The sequence below is a fragment of the Microcebus murinus genome, chromosome 2 (genome assembly GCF_040939455.1).
Source record: "Microcebus murinus isolate Inina chromosome 2, M.murinus_Inina_mat1.0, whole genome shotgun sequence".
NCBI lineage: Eukaryota > Metazoa > Chordata > Mammalia > Primates > Cheirogaleidae > Microcebus > Microcebus murinus.
Window position 1 is genome coordinate 34,604,382 of NC_134105.1, and position 19,611 is coordinate 34,623,992.

Genomic DNA, 19,611 nt, shown 5'->3' on the forward strand with positions numbered 1-19,611 from the left:
TCTTCGTTAGAAAGAAATAGGAAGTCATATATTTCTATTTTGGTGAATAATACCATCTCCCAGTCACTTACACTAGAAATCTACGAATAATCTTTGACTTCTCCCACACCTACCATATCTGGTCAGGCATAAAGTCCTCAGCATTTCTCCTAATTCTCCCTTCTTTTCTGCCATTGCTCTGGTCTGGGTCCTTTTAACCAGATGACCACAACCATTGTAGCCACCTGCAATACTCAGCCTGGTCTTCCTGTCTACAGACTGTTCCACTCTAATTTATTCTTAGACTGCTGCCAAAGTTGATTTTCAGTTCAAAAAAACAAAAAACATTCAACTGAGTTCCAATTATGTACTCCAGGCACCTTAATGGGTACTACTAGGGCTATCAGGGAAAAGAAGCTACCATGTCTACTCTCAATAAGTTTGCAGTTGAATAGGCAATTATCAGGGAAGAAAAGAAGTCGTGTCTCATTGATGTACGTAGAGGTATTAAGTAGACTCACCGTTCAATCTCCTTTTCATTCCCTTCTCTGCGAAATCGCTCAATATATTCTTTGCTGTGTTGTTCTTGTGTATGACACTGTTCCTCAAATATTTTAATTGTTTCATTAAAAGCTTCAATTGCAGTCCTCTTCATCTGTATTTCCTACAGGAGAGAAAAAGAAAAGATATAACTTCATTATCTTTATTATTTTTTTCCTAACCTTTGTCTTAAAACAAATTTTATAATTCTGGCTATAATCCCATATAAGACCAAATTAAGAGGGATAAAGCAAGGCCTATTATTCAACCCCAACCCTATTATGTCTATGTAAAATACAACATTCAAACTATGAAATAAGTGAAAAGAACCATTATCTGTTATAGCTGAGAACCACAGAAAGGTCTCTGAGCTGCCGAGAGAGCTTAATCTCTTGAAGTCTTGAAGACGAAGATCAAGTTCTGCCTTTGCACCTATTATTGTAGTGCTCATCCCCAAAAGCTGCTGAAGGAGTGAATGGATGGAGCTGGGGATTCCATGCACCAAAGTACAAAGTCTTATTTTCAGAGAGCCCTATAAAGTCTATTTATTCTTACTCTCATTTCTAAACTATGTACATAGTTTTCCAAACAGATTCATCACTAGATTAGTCTTATTAGTAGAAAATGAAAAGGGAAAGAATAGCTGCTAAAGTCAGATCCATGAAGAATAATAATAAGATTAGAAACTAAAAATTCCACAAAACAGACTCAATTACTCCAAAGGCCCAGTAGGCTAGGCCATTCAGCATCAGAGTAAACAGTCCTATACATTTCAAGGAGCTCTGAGGACATTAGCAGATTTTAGCATCTGGATCATGATTCCCCTAAAATCTTCAAAGGGTTAAATTTTGTTATTTGCATTATAGAAAGCCAATAAATATGCATAAAGGTTTAGAAAGTTTGCTATCCTGATGTTTACAATTCTAAAAGTTTTGATGCTTGTGGGAGAATTCCTCACTTATCCAGCATTTATTAGGCTGGTTTGTTTGTTTGGTTGGTTGGCTGGGTTTTTTTGTAGCTATGCTGCCCAGGCTGGACTCAAACTCCTGGGCTCAAGGGATCCTCCCACCTCAGCCTTCCGAGTAGCTGGCCCTACAGGCACATATAACCATGCCCAGTTTCAGCATTTATTAATTTTGACAAATGATTATTAAGAATCCACTCTACAGAAAGTACCATGTGGTGATAAAGAGATTTGTGAAACATGGAGCCTGTCCACTAGGCCTCAGAATACACAGGTGGAAGACATTTCTGAACTCTAATAAGGTTTTGTTTCATGTCATGGTAGAGGCACCCAAATGAGGTTATTAAGTTATTTATTGCTTTACAGAAGCTTCACAGAGGATGTGACATTTACTTAAACCAGGTCTTAAAGAATTGGGATAGAGGAAGAAAATGCAGCATTGCACAAAGAAGGCATGGTATGGCATATACATAAAATAACAGGGCATGTTCAGGGATCAGCATTTGCTTAGTAGGGCTGGAACATAAGAAGATTAGCAGATGAGAGAGGCTAGAATCTTGTAATGGTCCACATAGTTGCCACTATATCATACATATCTCAGATAATTCTGAAAACATATTGGAATGCCCATATCTAAATATTAATATATTGCTACAAATGCTATAACTGTTATAGTGGAGGATCTTGGCTTCCTTGCAAACAAGATTAGAAATTACCTACAAAGTTCTGGCCCTGGATCTTCAAAGAAAACATCAAGAATTTAGACTTTACTAACACTGGTATGTGTATTGATAGGTAGGACAACAAAGGGAAAAGAAGTATTTAATATCAGTACCAAATCAGCAGTTTCCCCATAAACAATACCACTACACCTACCACTAAAACTATGAACCCACCTGTATCTACACCCATTCTCTCCCTTCCCTTCCCTTTATGTATGTGTGCTCTGAGTCTCACCTCCTCTTTCTTTCTCAGATACTTCACTCCAATATTATCAGCCAGCCCCTCTTACATTATTAACTCTCCCAGTCGAATGGTTCCTTCTCATCAGCATACAAATTCTGGTAACACCACTTGTGGGGAAAAAAAATCTCTTAATCCTAAATTCTCTCCAAATCATAGATAAGTTTCTTCAAAGAGTTGTTTATATGGGCTATCTCTCTTTCCACATCTTCCATTCACACCAACTCACTCTATCCTGGCTTTTGCATTTACCATTCCACACAGGCTACTCTTTTCAAGGTCACCATGATCTCCTCATTGCCAAACTGCTCTCTCTTATCCCAAACCATCACTCTTCTTCCTAATTATATGTAATTCAGATGTGAAATATCCCCGTACGCAGCCTATTCTCACCCTGTGCCAACTTTGACTGAGGGCACACAATCTCTTCCCCTTCTCTAAGAAGAATTCACTTACTCAATGTCAACTCTTTAATATTTATTTTCCTAGCACACTTCCTGTGCCACTAATCACTGGGTCCCTCCTCTCTTTTCCTTTCATCTTCCAAAGCTGTACACCTCCATGGCTCTTCTCTGCCCAGGCCCTTTTCAAGTGCTGCCCCCAATTTTCATAGAGAAATGTAGCTCTCTGTTAGCTTATACCTACTGCTTTTTTTTTTTTTTTTGAGACCGAGTCTCACCCTCTTGCCCAGGCTATAGTGCTGTGGCGTCAGCCTAGCTCACAGCAACCTCAAACTCCCGGGCTCAAGCAATCCTCCTGCCTCAGCCTACAAGAAGCTGGGACTATAGGCATGCACCACAATGCCTGGCTAATGTTTTCTATGTATTTTTAGTTGTTCAGCTAATTTCTCTCTATTTTTAGTAGAGACAGGGTCTTGCTCTTGCACAGGCTGGTCTCAAACTCCTAAGCTCAAGTGATCTTCCTGCCTTGGCCTCCCAGAGAGCAAGGATTACAAGCGTAAGCCACTGTGCCCAGCCCATACCTAGTGCTTTTTTTGATTGCCTCCATCTACCCCTATATCCAACTTTAGAACTAGGGATTCCAAGTTCAGCACCCAGTCCTTTATCAGCTGCTCAGAACTCCTATTCTGCAGCTAAATCCCCCAATATTACTAAACATGTGGCCACATACAGAGCTTTCTCTGTTTTCTCCAGCCATGACAAGAAAGCAGAAATGCAGCTGTATATAAACCAAAGCCACATGCAACAGTAGCCATTTTTCCTAGCTTCTGTTCATTGGAAGGTTAGGCTTCCCCTAGACCTCAGTTCATACGAGTTTGACTACAGGCCCCTAAAAAGGGTGAAGTGTTTTTGGTTCATTCTCTTGCATAAATTCAATGAATACTGAACATTAACTATGCCAGGCATTTACCTGAAGCATTTGGGATATTAGAGCAAACAAGCTTAGTCAAAGATTTCTGCCCACCTAGAACTTATAATAGTTTAGGGGGTTATACAGATAATAAGAAATAGACATGGTAAGTAAGTTACATAGTTTGTTAAAAGGCGAGAGTTATTATTAAAAAAGAAAGCAGAGTGGGAAAGGAAGATCAGAGTGTGAGTTGCAATTTTAACTAAAGTTGTCAAATAGCCCTCATTGAGACAATAACATCTGAGCAAGTTTGAAGGAATGAAAGGGTTAGCTGGGTGACTATCTGAGAGAAAAGTGTTCCAGGGAAAGAAATAGTGTAAACACTCCAAGGTGGGAAGCAGATGTAACACATTCGAGAAACAGCAAGGTTAGTAGGGCTAGAGCACAGTTAGCGAGAAAGAATTATTAGAAATGAGGTCAGAGAGGAAGAGGGGCACAGATCATGCTGAGCATTATAGAAAGGACTCTGGCTTTTTACTCTGTGTAAGATGTGGAACCAGAGCAAGGTTTTAAACAATGGAATGCTGTGATCTGACCTGCGTTTTACAAGGGTCACCCTGGCTGCTATGCTAAGAACTGAATTGGAGAGAGGAGCGTGGATAAGAGCAAGAAGACTAGGTAGGAGGTCTCTGTGGTAAATGCAGACAAGAAATGATAGTGGGTTGAACCAAGGTATTAGCAGTGGAGGTGGTAAGAAGGGGTTGGATTCTGAGTATATACCGAAGATAAGGTAAACAGGATTTCCTGATGAACTGGATGCAAAGTGTAAAACAAGAGTTTAATATAACTCCAAGGCTTCTGGCATCAACAAGAAGGATGTGATTGCTCTCAACTGATACGGGGAAGGCTAAGGATGGAATATCAGAGTTCTGATTGAAAAAGGTGTGGGATTACAATGGCCAGAGATACTTTAATGGTTCATTTTCCTATGTGAGATATTTGATTCCACTTTATTTTCAGGTTTTCTTTTATTAGTTATTCAGAATTATTTAAATAACCTTTTTTCCCCTTTCTAGCTAATATTTGCATTGTGGTATACCTATGTGTATGTGTGTTTAACTGCAAATTTCAGCTTCTCTTTATTACTTTAGCTTTTCTAGATGAATTATCTATGATCAGGCCAGTGTTCAGGCATAGAATGGGGAAAAAGTAACCAGGTGCAAGTGTCTCATGCCTGTAATCCTGGCACTCTGGGAGGCCTAGGTGGAGGATTGCTTGAGGTCAGGAGTTCAAGACCAGCCTGAGCAAGAGTGAGACCCTGTCTCTATTTAGAAAAAAAAGAAAAAAAGAATGGGGAAAAAAAATTATTAAGCTTCTTCAGACTGAATCAGCCTAAGTATTTAACATTAGGGATTGGTGCAATGATCATACATTTACTAGAACGTTATACAGATATTAATTTGTTTTTCAGAAATTATATTTAGAATTTTTCTGAGCTTTAAAAAGTATAAAAGTTATATAAATATGCCCATTAAATTCAATATAAATTACTGCTGAATTCTATATGAATTATATCATACAAAGTAAAAGTATCCATTCCCCAAAGGCAACTGCTGTTATTAAGCATATCTTAGGAATTCCTAATGACCTAAGAAGTCTTATGATATAGTTTCAGGTAAAGGAGACAGCATGTAGGATTGTGTGTACAATGTGATTTCAGCCATGGGGATATACACAGGCCAGTATCTCCTAAACAGCCCCACCAGTCCTGAAGTTCCTGGTACAGTCTCTACTTTTACAATAATCACCAGACACTAGCTTGGAAATAAAGATTAAGGACATTGGGTCTGAGAAAGTAGAGAACATAAATATTAGGGTCAAAACAAGGCATCGTGAGTTACAGTAGTACTAAAATAGCTCATAGCTGGCTAATTCTCCTACAGATAACAATTATAAACTGTAGACAAAGATATAAAAAACAAGTATTTCAAATTATTCTCAAATTGCCAGAAGACAAAGGTTTGCTGCGCTGTACTCCAGTTTATGTGACAGATTGAGACACTGTCTCTTAAAAAAATTTAAAAAAAAGACATTCCCAGATGAACAAAATATGAAGGAATTCATTATTACTAGAACTACCCTACAAGAAATGCTAAAGGGAGTTCTTTAGGCTGAAATGATAGGACACTAGACAGTAACTTGAAGTCATATGAAGAAATAAAGAACACTGATAAGCCCAGGCACGGTGGCTCACACCTGTAATCCTAGCACTCTGGGAGGCTGAGGCGGGCGGATTGCTCTAGGTCAGGAGTTCGAAACCAGCCTGAGCAAGAGCAAGACTCCTGTCTCTACTATAAATAGAAAGAAATTAATTGGCCAACTGATATATATAGAAAGAATTAGCCGGGCATGGTGGCACATGCCTGTAGTCCCAGCTACTCGGGAGGCTGAGGCAGCAGGATTGCTTGAGCTCAGGAGTTTGAGGTTGCTGTGAGCTAGGCTGACACCATAGCACTCACTCTAGCCTGGGCAACAAAGCGAGACTGTATCTAAAAAAAAAAAAAATTTAATTCAATTTAAAAAATAAATAAATAATTAAAAAGAAAAAAAGAACACTGATAAAGGTAACTACATAGGTAAAAGTTACACAGGTAAGTATAAAAACCAGTATTATCGTACTTTTGGTTTGTGACTCCCTTTTTATTCTACATGATTTAGAAGGCGACTACATAAAACCATAATTATACATCAATGTTAATAAGCATGAAATGTAAAAAAATTTAATCTGTAACAATAATATAAAGGGAGAGGAACAGAGATGTATAGGAGCAGAGTGTTTATATACTATTGAAAATGTATTGAATAAGCTGGGCATGGTGGCTCATGCCTATAATACCAGCTACTCAAGAAGTTGAGGCAGGACAGAAGGATCCCTTGAGCCCAGGAGTTGTGACAAGCCTAGGCAACAGAGTGAGATACTGTCTCAAAAAAAAGAAAAAGAAAGAGAAAATGTATCAAATAATAAATTGGTATTATTCAAACTAGGTTGTTATGAGATTAAGATTTAATTATAATCTCCAAAGTATCCATTAAGAAAAACACTAAAAAATATATAGAAAAGAGAAGAAGGAGGGAATCAAAAAGACACAGTACAAAAAAATCAATTAAACATCCCCCAAAAAAACACACCCAAAAAAAGGAATAATGAAAGAACTGAATAATAAAAAACATACAAGACAAGGAAACAGAAGTCCTTATCAGTAATCAGTAATTACTTTCAATATAAACAGACTAAATGCTCCAATTAAAAGGCAGAGACTGGCAGACAGATTCAAACAAAACATGATCCATATATATGCTGTCTACAAGAGACTCACTTAGGGTGCAAAGACACAAAGAAGTTTAAAGTAAAAGGATAGAAAAGGATGTTCTGTGTAAATAGGAATCTAAAGATGGCTGTGATGGCTGCATTATTATCAGACAAAATAGATTATAAGGTTATAAGAGACAAAGAGGTGTTATATATTAATAATGTTTCAATCATCAAAAATATATAACAATTATAAACATATATATGCCTAATAACAGAGCCTCAAAATATATGAAGCAAAAATTGACAAAACTGAAAGGAGAAGCAGACAATTCTACAATAGTTAGAGACTTCAATAGCCCACATTCTATAATGGATAGATGTACCAGACAGAAGATGAATAAGGAAATAAAGGACTTAAGCAACACTATAAGCTAATTATACCTAATGGACAAAAACAGAACATACCACCCAACAACAATAGAGTACATATTCTTCTCAAGTACATTAGAACATTCTCCAGGATAAATTATATGTAAGGCCACAAAACAAGTCTTAATAAATTTAAAAAGACTGAGATCAAAGTATCTTTTCCAACCACAATAGAATGAAAACAGAAATCAATAACAGAAGGAAAACTAGAAAAATTACAAATATGTAGAAATTAAACAACACACTCTTAAGTAATGGGTCAAAGAAAAAATGAGAGGAGAAATTGGAAAATATCTTGAGATGAATAAAAACAAAAACAGGGCCCGGTGCAGTGATTCACGCCTGTAATCCTAGCACTCTGGGATGCCAAGGCGGGCAGATTGCTCAAGGTCAGGAGTTCAAAACCAGCCTGAGCAAGAGCAAGACCCCATCTCTACTATAAATAGAAATTAATTGGCCAACTAATATATATAGAAAAAATTAGCCAGGCATGGTGGCACATGCCTGTAGTCCTAGCTACTCGGGAGGGTGGCACATGCCTGTAGTCCCAGCTACTCAGGAGGCTGAGGCAGTAGGATTGCTTGAGCCCAGGAGTTTGAGGTTGCTGTGAGCTAAGCTAATGCCACAGCACTCACTCTAGCCTGAGCAACAAAGTGAGATTTTGTCTCAAAAAAAAAAAAAAAAAAAAAAGCTCTCAAATCAATAACCTAACTGTAGGCCAGGCATAGTGGCTCACACTAGGAGGCAGAACTGGGAGGATTGCTAGAGGCCAGGAGTTCAAGACCAGCCTAAGCAAGAATGAGACTCCATCTCTACAGAAAAGAGAAAAATTAGCCAGGAGTGGTGGTGTGTTTCTATAGTCCCAGCTACTTGGGAAGCTGAGGCAGGAGGATCACTTGAACCCAGGAGTTTGAAGTTGCTATAATAATGCTACCTCACTCTAGCCTGGGCGACAGAGCAAGACCCTATATCAAAAAATAAAATAAAATAAAAGTTAAAAAATATAACCTAGGCCAGGTGCAGTGGCTCACTCCTATAATCCTAGCACTCTGGGAGGCCAAGGAGGGAGGATCGTTTGATCTCAGGAGTTCGAGGCCAGCCTGAGCAAGAGCAAGACCCCATCTCTCAAAAAAATAGAAAAAATTAGCCGGTGTGGTGATGTACGCCTGTAGTCCCAGCTACTGGGGAGGCTGAGGCAGGAGGATCACTTGAGCCCAGGAGTTTGAGGTCGCTGTGAGTTAGGCTGACACCATGGCACTCTAGCCCAGGCAATAGAGTGAGACTCTGTCTCAAAAAAACAAATAAATAAATAACCTAATTGTATACTTTAAGGAACTTGGGGGGGGGGTAGCAAACTAAATCTAAAGCTAGCAGAAGAAAGGAAATAATAAAGATTAGAGAAGAGAGAATTTTTAAAAATAGAGAAAAATTAACAAAACCAAAAACTGGTTATTTGAAAAGATAAAAAAATTTAACAAATCGTTAGCTAGACTAAGAAAAAAAGAGAGAAGACTCAAATTACTGATATAAAAAATGAAAGAGGCTGGGCGTGGTGGCTCACACCTATAATCCCAGCACTCTGGGAAGCTGAAGCAGGAAGATCACTTGAGGTCAGGAGTTCGAGACCAGCCTAAGCAAGAGTGAGACCCCCCATCTCTATTAAAAATAGAAAAAATTAGCCAGGTGTGGTGATGCATTCCTATAGTCCCAGGTACTCAGGAGGCTAAGGCAGGAGAATAGCTTGAACCCAGGAGTTTGTGGTTGCTGTGAGATAGGCTGACACCATGGCACTTCAGCCTGGACAACAGAAAGAGACTTTATCTCCAAAAAAAAGAAGAAAAGAGGAAACATTACTACCAACTTTACAGAAATAAAAAAGATTATAGAAGAATGCTATAAATAACCATATACCAATAAATTGGATAACCTAGATAAAATGGAAAAATTCCTTGAGTCAGGCAAACTACTGACACAAGAAAAAATAGAAAATCTGAATGGACTTATAACAAATAAGGAGATTTAATCAGTAATCAAAAACTTCCCAACAAAGAAAAGCCCATGGCTTTACTAGTCAATCTACCAAACATTTAAGGAAGAATTAATAACAATCCTCAAACTCTTCCAAAAAATAGAAGAGGTTGACACTTCTTAACTCATTCTATGAGGCCATCATTACATTAACATTGAACTCAGACCAAGACACTAACAAGAAAACTACAGACCATTATCCTTTATGAATATAGATACAAAAATCCTCAACAAAGTACTAGCAAACTGAATTCTGCAGCATAGTAAGAGGCATGTACACCATGAGCACATGGAATTTACCCCAAGAATGCAAAGGTAGTTCAACAAATGAAAATCAGTCAATGTAATACACCACATTAATAGAATGAAAGGGGGCAAAGTACATGATCATTTTAATGCAGAAAAAGCATTTCACAAAATTCAACACTCTTGCATGATAAAAAATTCAATAAATTATGAATAAAAAGATACTCCTCAACATGATGAAGTCCATGTTAAGGATCAAATAGTGTTCCCCAGAAATGTATGTTCAAGTCCTAATCCCAGGGACCCCAGAATATAACCCTATTAGGAAATAAGATCTTTGCAGATATAATTAGTAAATTAAGATGAGGTCATACTAGATTAGGATGGACCCTAATCCAGTGACTGAAGTCATTATAAAAAGATAAAACAGAGATACAGAGGGAGAATGCCATTGATAATGAGAGCAGAGATTGGACTGATGTATCTACAAACCAAGGAATGTCAAGGATTGCCAGCAACCACTAGACACTAGGAAGAAGCAAGGAAGGATGCTCCCCCAGAGCTTTCAGAGGGAGCATGGCTCTACCAACACCTTTATTTTTGGACTTCTAGTCCCCAGACTAGTGTGACGATAAATTTTGGTTGTACTCAGTTTGTGGTACTTAGTTACAGCAGACCTAGGAACTAATATAGTCATATGAAAAATCCAAGGCTAACATCAGAATTGTGAAAGACAGAAAGCTTTCCATTTAGGATCAGAAACAAGGCTGAACGCAGTGGCTCACTCCTGTAATCCTACCATTTTGGGAGGCAGAAGCAGGAGGATCATCTGAGGTCAGGAATTCAAGACCAGCCTGAGCAACAGGGTGAGACCTCATGTCTACAAAAAATAGAAAAATTAGCTGGGCATGGTGGCGTGTATCTATAGTCCCAGCTACTCAGAAGGCTGGGACAGGAGGACTGATTGAGCCCGGAGTTTGAGGCTGAAGTGAGCTTTGATAATGACACTGCACTCTAGCTGGGCAACAGAGCAAGACCCTGACTAAAAAAAAAAAAAAAATCAATATAAAGGAATAAAAGACACCCAAATTGGAAAGGAAAAAGTAAACCATAAACCATGTCAGAAGACGTGATCTTATATCCACAAAAAACTATTAGCGCTAATAAACAAATTCAGCAAAGGTATAGGACACAAAATCAGTTGTATTCTATATATAATCAATGAATAATCCAAAAAGGAAATTTAAAAATATTCCATTTACAATAGCATCCAAATGAATAAAATTCATAGGAATAAATTTCACCAATAAGGTAAAAGATTTGTACACCTTGAAAACTACAAAACACTGCTGAAAGAATTTAAAGAAGACATGAACACATGGAAAGACATCCTGTGTTTATGAATTGGAAGACTTAAAATTACAATACTACTCAAAGCAATATACAGATTCGATGCAATCCCTATCAAAGTCCCAATGGCAGTTTTTGCAGAAATGGAAAAACTGATCCTCAGATTTATACGGAATTGAAAGGGACCCAGAATAGCCAAAACAATCTTGAAAAAGAATAAAAAAGTTGGAAGACTCACACTTCCCAATTCCAAAGTTCATTATGAAGCTACAGTAACAAAACAATAAGGTACTATAATAAGGACAGACATGGAGACCACTGCAATAGAATAGAAAGCTCAAAAATAAGCCCATACGTTTATGGTCAGTTGATTTTCTATGAATGCCCAAAGACTATCTTATTGGGAAAGAACATTCCCTTCAAAAATTTGTGATGGAGGCCGAGCATGGTGGCTCACGCTTGTAATCCTAGCACTCTGGGAGGCTGAGGCGGGCGAATTGCTTGAGGTCAGGAGTTCAAAACCAGCCTGAGCAAGAGAGAGACCCCGTCTCTACTATAAATAGAAAGAAATTAATTGGCCAACTAATATATATATATATACACATATATATATATATATATATATATATATAAAAAATTAGCCGGGCATGGTGGCGCATGCCTGTAGTCCCAGCTACTCGGAAGGCTGAGGCAGAAGGATTGCTTGAGCCCAGGAGTTTGAGGTTGCTGTGAGCTAGGCTGACGCCACGGCACTCACTATAGCCTGGGCAACAAGCTAGACTCTATCTCAAAAAAAAAAAAAAAAAAATTTGTGATGGAAAATGGATATTCACGTGCAAAAGAGTGAGGTGAACCCTGACCTTACGCTATATGCAAAACTTAACTCAAAATAGATAGAATTTTCTTAGAAGAAAACAATGTGGAAAAAATCAACAATTGGATTTGGCAACATAGATATTACACTAAAAACATGTGCAACAAAAGAAAAAATAGACAAATTAGACTTCATCTAAATCAAGTACTTTCGTGAATCAAAGGACACTATCAAGAAAGCAAAAAGACATCCTACAGCATTGGAAAAATATCTGCAAATCATGTATCTGGTATGGAATTAATAACCTGAATATATTTTTAAAACTCAACAACAATAAAAAAAACACAATGAAATACCATGTGACAACTACTAGAATAGATATTTTTAAAAAACATGAAAAATAACAAGTGTTAGGGAGGATATGGAGAAATGGGATTGCTGGTATAAATGTAAAATAGTTTAGCAGCTGTGGAAAAACTGGCAGTTTCTCAAAAGGTTAAACATAGAGTTACCACAGGACTCAGCAATTTCACTACTAATTATATATTAAAAAAAACTAAAATCAGAATTCTGAAAAAAATATTTGTATACCAATGTTCATAGCAGCATTATTCACAACAGCCAAAAGATAGAAACAACCCAAATGTCCATGAACAGATAAATGGATAAACAAAATGTAGTATATAGACATAACAGAGTATTATCCAGCCATAAAACAAGAATGAAATTTTGATATATGCTACTATACTAACAGACCTTAAAAACACAGAGAAATAAGCTAGATATAGAAGGACAAATATTGTATGATTCCACTTACATAAGGTAGAATAGGCAAATTTATAGAGTTAGAAAATAGAGGTAGAACTGGGCATGGTAGTGTAAGCCTATAGTCCCAGTTACTTGGGAGCCTGAAGTGGAAGAATTACCTGAGCCCAGGAATTCAAGTTCAGCCTGGGCAACATAAGGAGACCTCGTCTCTAAAAAAAAAAAAAAACCATATAAAATAAAAAAGAAAGTAGAGGTTACTAGGGGCTGGGGAGATTCGTTGTTCAATGGGTACAAACTTTTTATTGGGGATGATTTAGGATACAGAGAATGGTGGTGGTTATACATTGTGACTGTATTTAGTGCCACTGAATTGTACCCTTGTCAATGGTTAAAATAACAGATATTTTATTATGTATATTTTACCACAATAAAAACTTTTTTTCAATAAAGGCAAAATACACACATCACATTCTCAGGCAAATGAAAGCTGAGAAACAGGTGGAGGAAAAGAAGTTAGGGAGAGGTTGGTTAATGGATATAAAATTACAGCTAGGAGGAGTAAATCCTAGTATCCTATAGCACTGTAAGGTGACTACAGTAAACAATTTATTGTATTTTTTCGAATACCTAGAAGAGAGGATTTTCAATATTACCAACACAAAGAAATGACAATGGTTTGAGGTGACAGATATATGCTAATTACCCTTATTTGATCATTACACATTGTATATATGTTTCAAAATATCATACTGTACCCCATTAAAAGTGTAAATTACTATACATCAATTTAAAAACATATTTTTTTAAAAGGAAAGAAAGCTGAAAGAATTTGCTGCCAATGACCTACCCTACAAGAATTATTAAGGCCGGGCGCGGTGGCTCACGCCTGTAATCCTAGCTCTCTGGGAGGCCGAGGCGGGCGGATTGCTCGAGGTCAGGAGTTTGAAACCAGCCTGAGCAAGAGCGAGACCCCGTCTCTACTATAAATAGAAAGAAATTAATTGGCCAACTAATATATATAGAAAAAATTAGCCGGGCATGGTGGCGCATGCCTGTAGTCCCAGCCACTTGGGAGGCTGAGGCAGAAGGATTGCTTGAGCCCAGGAGTTTGAGGTTGCTGTGAGCTAGGCTGATGCCACGGCACTCACTCTAGCCTGGGCAACAAAGTGAGACTCTGTCTCAAAAAAAAAAAAAAAAAAAAAAGAATTATTAGAGTGTTCCTCAAGCTGAAGAGATATGACACCAGAGGAAAGGCCATATTTAGAGGAAGGAAAGAAGAATTCTAGAATTGGTAAACATGTATAAATGGAAAAGACTCTTTTTTTTCTTTTCTAAATTTCTTTAAAAGACAATAGAATGCTTAATGCAAATAACATACACAGATGTGAAACATACGGCAACAACAGAAGGTGGAAGTAGAATGGCATGGTTGCAAGGTTCTTAAATTTACATGATGGAGTGTACAATATGAACTCTGAATAGACTGTGATAAATTAAGAGTGCATATTATTAATATAATCCTGAGAGTAACTACCTTTAAATAAAAAAAGGGATATAGCTAAAAAGCTAGATGAGGAATTAAAATGGAATACTAACAAAGTTTGTCCCAAAAGAAAACAATGAAAGAGCTGCAGAAAAAAAAAAATGATGGAACAAATAAAAAACAAATGGCAAAACAGTAAACATAACCTAGTCATATCAATAATTACAAGAAATACAAACAGATTACACATCTCAATTAAAAGGGAGAGATTGGTAGGCTGTTATTTTTTTTTTAAAGCCAGACCCAAGGCCGGGCGTGGTGGCTCACGCCTGTAATCCTAGCACTTTGGGAGGCCGAGGCGGGCGGATTGCTCAAGGTCAGGAGTTCGAAACCAGCCTGAGCGAGACCCCGTCTCTACCAAAAATAGAAATAAATTAATTGACCAACTAAAAATATATATACAAAAAATTAGCCGGGCATGGTGGCGCATGCCTGTAGTCCCAGCTACTCGGGAGGCTGAGGCAGGAGGATCGCTGAGCCCCGGAGATTGAGGTTGCTGTGAGCCAGGCTGACGCCACGGCACTCACTCTAGCCTGGGCAACAAAGTGAGACTCTGTCTCAAAAAAAAAAAAAAACAAAAAAAAAAAATAAAAAAATAAAAATAAAAATAAAGCCAGACCCAACTATAAACTGTCTATCAGAGATGTACCTTAAATACAAAGACACAACAGATTGAAACTAAAAGAACAGAAAAAGATGTATCATGCAAATAATAAGCATATAAAAGCTGGTAGGGATATATCAGACAAAGCAGACTTCATTCAGGAGGATTACCAGATATAAAGAAAAATATTTCATACTGATAAAGGGGTAAATTTACCATGAATGTCTTGGAATCTAATAATAACAGAATTTCAATATACATAAAGCAAAAGTTGACATAACTAAAGAGAGAAATAGACAAATCTATAATCGTAATTGGAGATTTTTTTTTTTTTTGAGACAGAGTCTCGCTTTGTTGTCCAGGCTAGAGTGAGTGCCGTGGCATCAGCCTAGCTCACAGCAACCTCAAACTCCTGGGCTCAAGCGATCCTTCTGCCTCAGCCTCCCGAGTAGCTGGGACTACAGGCATGCGCCACCATGCCCGGCTAATTTTTTATATATATATCAGTTGGCCAATTAATTTCTTTCTATTTATAGTAGAGACGGGGTCTCGCTCTTGCTCAGGCTGGTTTTGAACTCCTGACCTTGAGCAATCCGCCCGCCTCGGCCTCCCAAGAGCTAGAATTACAGGCGTGAGCCACCGCGCCCGGCCGTAATTGGAGATTTTAAGACTCCTTCACAGAACAATTAGCAAAAAAAAATCAATAAAGCTATAAAAGATCTGAATAAAACTATCAACCACCTTAACCTAATTGATATTTATAGCACATTATACCAACAACTTCAGAACACAGTCTTTGTCAGTGCACATGGAAAAGTTTACTAAGAGCCATATGCTAGGTCATAAAATAAGTCAAAAATTTCAAAAGACTATACTCTCAATGAATATGTTCACTAGTAACAAAATGAAGCCAGTAAAAATAACATCTTAAAAAGTCCCAAATATTTAGAAATTAAATAACACATGACTCTAAGAAGAAATTACAAGGGAAACGAGACAATATTAAGAAAACATGGCCAGGCACGGTGGCTCACAGCTGTAATCCTAGCACTCTAGGAGGCCGAGGCGGGAGGATCCCACGAGCCCAGAAGTTTGAGACCAGCCTGAGCAAGAGTGAGACCCCATTTCTACTAAAAATAAAAGAGGCAGGCGTGATGGCACTCGCCTGTAGTCCCAGCTACTGGGGTGTTTGAGGCAGGAGGATCACTTGATCCCAGGAGTCTGACATTGCAGTGAGCTACGATGACGCCACAGCACTCTAGCCAGGTAACAGAGCAAGACTCTGTCTCAAAAAAAAAAAAAAAAGCAGAAAGGAAATAATAAAGATAAAAGCAGAAATTCATGAAATAGAAAGTATACACTGGCCAGGCATGGTGGCTCACATCTGTAATCCTAGCACTCTGGGAGGCTGAGGCAGAAGGATCGCTCAAGGTCAGGAGTTCGAAACCAGCCTGAGCAAGAGCGAGACCTCGTCTCTACTAAAAATAGAAAGAAATTAATTGGCCAACTAAAAATATATAGAAAAAATTATCTAGGCATGGTGGCCCATGCCTGTAGTCCCAGCTACTCGGGAGGCTGAGGCAGGAGGATCGCTTGAGCCCAGGAGTTTGAGGTTGCTGTGAGCTAGGCTGACGACAGGGCACTCTACCCTGGGCAAAAGAGTGTGACTCTGTCTCAAAAACAAAAAAAAGTATACACTAAAAAATCCATTATTATTATCTATTTCTTAGAAAGGACCCTGACAAGTTATTGTTGCCCCAAGAATTCACTAGGAATTTAGTAGAATCAACATGGACTAATGGTTCTATAAATCATTTGATGTTCAAAGTAAAAACCTGTGTTTCAAGAGAATGGGACATGAGAAATGTGGCTGAATATTATATTTTCCTAGGCTACTTCTGACCCAAATAGTACAAAGGGTAAACTTCCTTGAAGATGTTCACCTTTATCAAAATTTCCAACACCTTTTATGTACTAAGCAAAAAGTTAGGGCAAATTAAACCAATCCAAGTCTACCTAAAAAAGAATGAAAAGTAGTAACAGAAATAAGGAGTTCTAGGAAAAGAACCAGATTATTCTATAGAATTTTGCTCTATATCATAAATATGATAAAATAATGATTACTAATTACTAACGTTAATGATCTAAAAATAGCATGGCTAAATCTATTAGTGGCCCCGTAATTCCATTCATCCACTCCTTCTTCCTCAGTAAATCCCCAAAAGTTAGTTGGGCACACCTGACCAAATAAAGACTAGATTTCAAAGCTTCCTCTGCAGCTAGTTGTGATCCACACCTAGATGTGACCATGGTACTAAGTTCTAGACAGCAGATAAAAGTGAAAGCAATGTGTGCTTTTTCAAGGGAATCACCTTAAAAATAGAGAGCCTTCCTTTCTCCTTCCTTTTCTTTCTTCCTGTTTTCTAGAATATGATGTGATGGCTGATTTTAGAGTAGGCCAATTTCCACAGATAGAAAATCATCAAAATAAAAGAAGTTTTATAAATGAGAGGGGAATTTATATCATCAAAGTCTCAAAAAGGCTGTTTAAGATATTAAGACAGCTAAAAATTATCAAATGAATTATCAAAAATATGATGTAACTGTAACATTGCATACTTACTAACCCAAACAACAAAAATATACTAACCTGGGATGTTCTAGTATATTCTTCATATAGCCTATCATACTCTTTACTCTTTTCCTGATACTGAGAGTGGTACTCTTGCAGTTTTTTACCTACTGCATCAATGTTATCTTCTTTTACCAACTGATCCTATAGAGGTAAACAAAAGGAATAAAGAATGTTAACAATTCTGATACATGAATTTTTCCATATCTATTTTTTTGGGAAAATATCACCTTACCCATCTATGTATTTTTAAATTATATTTATGCTACAGAAGTTTAAGTCACCATATTAACATCAAGCATGCAAAGACACTAAATCTTTTGTTAACATTAAGATCAGCCTTTAGGGAGGAGGGGAGTAAAAAAAAAAAAAAGATCAGCCTTTAAATCACATCAAAATAATTAATACTTTAAAAATTAAGAAATGAAGCATAAACAGAAAGATTTTATATAAAGTTAATAAGTACATGTAACAAGTATTACAGAAGGGTCATCATAAAATAAGCTCCAAAAATATCTAAAATCTTAACTAGGAAATTTAAAATCACTAGATTTCTTTTTTAAAAACTGATAAGCCTAGTAAATAGAATCAAGTAATGCTATTAAATAATGACTTGCTCAATAGCTATCAAGGACAACTATAATCATACCTGTTGGTACCTGGACACTGGGTACGTCAGCTTCACATCAAGTTTGGGATTGTACTGAGCAAGAGACTCATGATGATAGTGGTTAATGAGCTCCACCACAGAATTAAATGTCAGAGGATCAGAAAAGCCATATTTACCATCCCGATGATAGATCTTTATCAACTTATTATTGCCTCCCTTCCTGTGAGAAACAAGACAATAACTGTAGACTTTTCCCCAAATTCTATTGAAGTATGAAGTACTACTTTCATATGGAGATATGAAAGCTTAGTGTCACAAAATAAAGAAGTTTTACTCTGCTAATGAGGCTGGAAGGGGTAAAAAGGCATATATAATTATGTGTATAGAAGTATATATAATATCATATTATTTTCACACCTACTGTTTTGTCCATATAATACCTAGGTTATTGAATGTCAACATATCTACATAGCATTTAATATCCATAAATTTAGCCCCAAAAATAACTTAACAGAAGCAAATTGTATACTTTGTTTACTTTCTGAATGAATTTTCTAATTTAAATTCTACAATATTTTCTCAGGGAGAACAGATAATCTCTTTAGGATCTAAAGCTAGGTGGTTATTATGTCTTTGCAGAAGAAGTAGATGCCATCTCTATATGAAGGGGATGATAAACATTTGTCACATAGTCACCAACACACTCAAGGTTTTATTGTTAATGCACAAACATAAGCTCCTTGAATGATTTACAGCTGGGTAATTAATCAAGCATCTTACATTATTTTGTCTTTTATACTTGCTTATAAGTCTCAGAAATGACTATTTAGGCCATCACAACATATAAATGGTTCAAGTCATTCAACTATTTTATAAAGTATAGCTTTTGAAGAGCTATATGTATATTAGATGAATGTAATTTGATGCTTGATAGTTCAGACCACCTTTGTTTACAGAGTCATACACATCCAAATGGCCCCTTAAAAGGTAATTTACAGGCAGGACGCGGTGGCTCACGCCTGTAATCCTAGCACTCTGGGAGGCTGAGGCAGGTGGATCGTTTGAGTTCAGGAGTTCGAGACCAGCCTGAGCAAGAGCGAGACCCCATCTCTACTAAAAATAGACAGAAATTAATTGGCCAACTAAAAATATATAGAAAAAATTAGTCGGGCATGGCGGCACATGCCTGTAGTCCCAGCTACTCGGGAGGCTGAAGCAGGAGGATTGCTTGAGCCCAGGAGTTTGAGGTTGCTGTGAGCTAGGCTGATGCCACGGCACTCTAGCCCAGACAACAGAGTGAGACTCTGTCTCAAAAAAAAAAAAAAAAAAAGGTAATTTATAATCAAAGTTTAAAATAGCAATACTTTGTAAGTTCCATAAGGCATAATCTAAAACCATAACAGGTTGAGTAATTATATCACAGCAAAATGCCATACTATTTTCATTGAACTCTTCTTATAGCAGTATGCAGACTTAGTAGAAAAAATATGCCTCCATATCTATCTCATGCTATTATA

At 37.3% G+C, this 19,611-nt stretch overlaps 1 protein-coding gene across 1 annotated transcript in view; it reads right to left on the bottom strand.

Moving 5' to 3' along the window:
• PIK3R3 (phosphoinositide-3-kinase regulatory subunit 3) overlaps positions 1-19,611 on the bottom strand; it is a 107,949-nt gene that overhangs the window by 14,616 nt on the left and 73,722 nt on the right. The window contains exons 4-6 of the mRNA XM_012776053.3: positions 18,134-18,314; positions 17,503-17,628; positions 501-643 (exon numbers count right to left, since the gene is read on the bottom strand). Coding sequence (XP_012631507.1) covers positions 501-643; positions 17,503-17,628; positions 18,134-18,314 — 450 coding nt within the window. The remainder of the gene's footprint in view (positions 1-500; positions 644-17,502; positions 17,629-18,133; positions 18,315-19,611) is intronic.